General features: G+C 34.0%; 1 protein-coding gene across 5 annotated transcripts; it reads right to left on the reverse strand.

Annotated features, from left to right (window-relative positions):
* Positions 1-227: 227 nt before the first annotated feature.
* Positions 228-2,396, reverse strand: LOC108846666 (uncharacterized). Of its 5 annotated transcripts, none has more exons than XR_008944335.1 (5): positions 2,115-2,396; positions 1,724-1,805; positions 1,293-1,407; positions 1,096-1,219; positions 228-989 (listed from the first exon to the last, which is right to left on the reverse strand). XR_008944335.1 is itself a non-coding variant. In XM_057007131.1 (5 exons), the coding sequence occupies exons 2-5, from the start codon at positions 1,785-1,787 to the stop codon at positions 783-785; spliced, it is 471 nt and encodes a 156-aa protein (XP_056863111.1). In that variant the 5' UTR covers positions 1,788-1,805; positions 2,115-2,396; the 3' UTR covers positions 228-782. The 5 variants fall into 5 exon arrangements, 3 of the variants coding, with proteins under 3 accessions (XP_056863111.1, XP_056863110.1, XP_056863112.1); XM_057007131.1 differs by having other exon boundaries at positions 228-946; positions 1,289-1,407; XR_008944334.1 differs by lacking the exon at positions 1,724-1,805 and having other exon boundaries at positions 2,115-2,393.
* Between the last annotated feature and the right edge of the window lie 3,091 nt (positions 2,397-5,487).

Here is a 5,487-nt window from a genome sequence, read left to right on the forward strand (position 1 = left end):
GCCAAAGGGGAATGAATATTGTTCATTTGACTAAGGTTCTTGACATTAATATCTCTAGAGTTTGACTACTATTATAACAGTTACGTGACTATAAACAGAATAGAGAAATTGCAGCTACATAGCAGCAAAGAACACTATGTGAGAAGTTACCATTCCAGAAGGGCTATCTAATATCAGTTTTCAAATTAACAGAGAAAGAGTGATGCATAAATAGCAAACACTCAGCAGAGAAACCACAATTATAATTGAAAATACCAAGTGATTGTTTTAAAAGCTTATAATCATCACATAATAAAAAATTACCAAATATGTAAACTGATTGCAGGGGAAAAAGAAAAATCAAACACTGAAAGATGTTAACTAAAACGAAAACCTTAGCCAATGCTCAAACTGAAAAAATTACCAAATATTTTTTATTTGCCAGTACCTCCTCCAAGGCCTCCGTCTCGTCTACTCTCACCACCTCCGACAGACAGGTTCACTCTCCTCCGCCGCTTCTTGCTGGGACGCTTTACAGTCCTCCATCTCCGGGTTCCTCCCTCGCTTTGATGTCAGATCAAGATGTGGTTTCCAGGCGCCGTGGATCTCACAGGGATGTATGAACATCACCACGAGGTCTCAGTTCGAAGCCATGATCCCTAACTCCACGTTGAGTACGGCTGTGATGAGATGTAACCTCTCCCTTGAGAGTAATACTCCTTGTGCTTCCTGCACTCAGAGCTTGACTGCGTTTCAGGCTTATCTCACTGAGAAAAGGCAAATCAAACACTGAAAGATGTTAACTATGGCGAAAGCCTTAGCCAATGCTCAAACTGAAATAGGAAGACTGAAACTGCAAACGAAGGGGTGAAATCTCTGAGATGAGTGGTGAAAGCTCTCATTTCCATGTTTAGGACGCTTTGCTTTCTTTGGTCGTCACTGTGACAGGTACTATTATTCCCCTCATCTGCAAGATCTCGACAGCTGTGACAGGCTGCTTGAAGAGCACTCTGTTTTGCGAAGTTAAATGATTTGCAAGGAAGAGATCAAAAGGACAACCTAAAGATCCCAGTTGGAGCTATATGAAGTTCAAATAGCTAAAGGGGGAATGATTACCTCCAAGATGTTTCGTGTTCACCTTCGTGACTAAAAGCAAGGTGGGAGTGTTTTTATAGGCTGTAAATTTCTTGCAGAAGTCTGTTGCAGTCTTTTCCCAAAAGTAAAGCTTCATAACAGGTCCCTGCAGAAAGTTATCAATGAATGATTAATTGCAGTAAAAAGAGTTCATGATTCTAATAGCAGGAATTACAAACTCTTGTGATTGCAGATGAACCATAACACGTGGAGTGGTTGCTATTTCCTCTTCGTCAAGGATACGACGCTCAATGTGAGACTGTCCATTGACCAGTTTCATGTTGCCAACGACATCTACAACATTGTTCAGCAAGAGTATAAGTCAGAATGTGGCATGAAAAAAATCAGTCTAATATTTTATCACCACCTGAAACAAAAATGCCCATTCAGTTATCGTAGACAACAAATATCATTACCACTACACTACACTTTAATGATCAACAAAGCCAAGGTCGAAGGTTAATATATGTTCTATTAAACTTGACAGACACAATATTCAATCATGGACAGATAGATCTTTCAAGAGTTATTTCAAAAGAATGATTTAAAATAGTATAAAGAGAAGCCAAAACTCTAAAAGAGAAAGGAAATTGTTTACTAAGAAACATACAATAACCTTGCATCTTCAGAAGTATGATAAAACATACACTTTTTGAAAGATGAAACGGTTGCATTCATCCGAGATAAATGTACTGAACAAAAAAAAAGCTAAAGTCATACAACAATATAACTCAGATATGATATGAAATATTAGAAAATTTTTAATTTGTTTTACTTAAACTCAGGCACTCTTCCTCCAAAAAGCTCACAACTTGCAACTAAGAAAGATAATGTATTACTAAAAGGTCATGCCTACAACTTTCAACACAAAAAAAATGCTCGTCAACAGTAATAAGACAAACTCAAAACTCTAACCAATTTAGAATCGAAATTTCTGTATCTAAGTAGGAAGAAAGGCTAAAAACTACATCCAATCATAGAACAATGGGTTTTGTGGAGACCTGGTAAGATATCTTTGAAGAACATAACTTCCTGATCATTGGAGGAGGAGACAGGGGACTTGCCGTTTGGTTTCATGACTATGCTGGAGCTTGATTTGAGCAGGTTCTCAGGTCATGGTGTGTAGCAAGTGAAGAAAGAACAGTATATAAAGGGTGAGAGAGAGGGATGCGAAACGAATTCATTAAGAGAATTTTAGAAAACTATTGATTGATAAGAAGTGGGAACGTGGTAACGGATGTTGCAAGAAGTCGAAGTGGAGAAGATGAAGTGAGGAGGATAATTCGAAGAAGCTGCTGGAGATTAGGTGACTCAAGTGGATTCCTTTTGGGCCAGAATAAAATAGTTTTAGGCCACGGGACGAAGCCCATCGTAGTTGATTTTCTGTGAGTGTGTGACGTGTTTAATAACTTCTCTCTCATTGGCTGATTTATTAATCTGACGTGGATAGACTAAGAGTTGAGATTATTCTCCTTTTAGTATAGGTACTAGAGATTTTCCCGGGCTACGCCCGGATATTTTTCTAAGTATTAATTTAGTTTAGTTTATTATAGAATCTGTATTTGACTATATATTTTACACTTAGACTGAATATGCTATATAAATTATCAGAAAATTTGCAAACTTTTGAATTATTTTGGTGACTAAAATTTTAAAATTCAAAAAATAATTCTTCCAATGTCAAAATACATATAAGTTGGTAATCCTAGTTAAAATTCAATTATTTATTATTATTTTCAATTATTCAATTCCAGTTAGTCACTTATAGACGTGTTAAGTGGCAAAAAATCATGGATTTCTATGGGTTTCGTAGTGATTAGTTATTGAGTCTATATTTTTTTTTGATCACACTACGGTTATAAAAAAAATCAATTATTTTTATCTCTTTTAATTGAGTGTTATGAAAATATGGTTAAATTAACATATAATACAAAACTTTTTTTAACGTTAAAATCAACCAATATATATTAAAAATTAACTATTGATTATTTATTATTTGGTGATAAGATAATCTATATGAATTCGTTCTTATGTGTTTAGGCAGTGGTGAAATGAAGAACAATTGAAATATAAATGAGTGATGTAGATTAAAAAAATCCTAAAATTTTAACAAATAATTTTGTTTATATGCAGCAAAAAAATATTTAAAATATAATAATATTCTCTAAGAGATATTTGTATGTTTTCCCCAAGAAAATCCTTATAATATAGTTGGTTTTATTAAAAAAAAAAGGTTGACAATGTATGTCTTTTTCAATGATTGCATTCAATCATGCTCACTAATTGAAATTCCAGTTTAAATTTTTAGTCTTAGGGCTGGGGAGAGGGGATCACAGCGTGCCATGTACAAACCTCAATATTACTCATATAATCTCCATGGTTCATATATTATTATATAATTTACCTTGGAATGAAAAAATCAGTGTTTTGTTTGACAAAAAAAATCAGTGTTTTTGTAGATAGAGAATGAATCATATGTGGCTTGTACTTGCAATAATAGAAAAGCATAAGTAATTGTTATCAGTTAAGCAGAATTCTTTAAATCTAAATCATTGAACAGACTTACGCTATTTAATTTTCATTGTTTAACTTTCATGACTCCAAGTCTCCAACCAATTGCATACAGGAGAAATAAATCTTAAGAAAAACACTTTACAAAGTTCTGAAAATTTCTCATTTGTCTCATTTGTTTCTGTAAACATCAAAATGTCTCCCTTCTTGAGCATGTACTACGTCATTTCTTGCTGCTTGAAGTAACAATAATCCTCTTTGTCCACCAGCACAAGATTCAGATAATACTTGACATTGATGTTCTGAGAATATGGTGTCTTTTCCTGCAAAGAAAAAACAAACTCGTGAACTTTGTAATCTACCTCATTAAATTGTACCGTGTTTCCTTCTTCACTTGCCTTTCCAAAGAAACACTTCCTACATTTATAGAAAGCATTAGATATGTGCACATAAGCACATGTATCATCTAGTAGAATATCCATTTACAGTACCAAATCTTTGATCACCTTCCTAGCAAGTGACCATTGTTCTGCAAGACAGCACACATATAACCAAGTCACAAAATTTAAATAATAACCGAACCAATACAACATATGTATGCAAACTATATGAAAATAGGAGCATCTAGTAATAATAAGCAAAAAAGAATTTCTTACTTAAGCTTCAGAAGTGTACTCAATAACAAACAAACTCACTAATATGAATATCGTGAAGGTTTTGGTTCTAACAAAATGATCCAAAGACACTAATAAGTTATCAAAACCCATCAACTTATCCGATACAAAAGCTTAAAAAGACTAAGCACACCATAAAGAGCTTATCCATATTCAACCCATCGAAAAGAACCAATAACTGAAACAGAAGATAATGATAACTATCCACACAATTGAATTAGCTTTTCAAAGCTAGAAAAAACACATACGATGTAAGAGCTTTTCCTCTGAAAAGTTTCAAAATTTTAGTAAATCACACGAAGACTATCATACAGAGTAGGAGTGATCAATTTTAACTTGCGAGCTTTACACAGTTACATGCAGTGGCCTAAAATTGAACTAAGTTAAAAATTAGAGAGAAAACTTACTGTTGAAGGATGCTTTGTCGGTGATATCATACGCAAGCGAAATTCCCATGGCTCCACAGTACTAAGCTGTAATAAGAAGAAACCACATTAATGAGTACTACAGGTTCCAACCATAGTGAGGAAAGATACAGAGTGCATATATAATGGTAAGAAGAATTGAGATGCAAAATCTGGGATTTACAAAAACCAAAAAAAAGAGAGAAACCAGTTGTGACAGTCCTGAATCGCTCCTGTCTGGTAGTATCCCAGATTTGCAGCTTAATTCTCTCTAATCCACTCAATAGCCAGTATCTTTAAATTAATTATTCAAAGATTAAAAAAAAAGGTACTTGAGTGACTATTGACCACTACAAAGAGCACTTACAAAGAGTGTCATATACGCGATCATACTTAATAGTTGTAATGAAAGAGATCAACATGGTTCTTTGCATAAGTGACTTTTGCATTCCTTTGATCCAATTCTGTTTAATCAAAAAAATAAAAAGAGCAACAAAATAAAAAATTATGATTTAAGAGAAGATAATATATGATAGGATATTATCTACTTCTTATGCTTTCCATCGCCGAGTTTATAAGATGGTTTGGTGCCATCCCAGTAATTCTGACGTCAACAACATTCATAGTTGGTACTATACTCAGCTAATCATAGTATTGTGAAACCAGATTCATGTGCTGATTATATTCAGTTTATAGCTATTTAATTGGAGAAGCGATTGGAAAGTTACCTGATATGGCGGAGGAATGCTGATGTAACCAATGCAGAGAACTTGTGATTTGGAAGT

This window comes from Raphanus sativus, chromosome 4, assembly GCF_000801105.2.
Source record: "Raphanus sativus cultivar WK10039 chromosome 4, ASM80110v3, whole genome shotgun sequence".
NCBI lineage: Eukaryota > Viridiplantae > Streptophyta > Magnoliopsida > Brassicales > Brassicaceae > Raphanus > Raphanus sativus.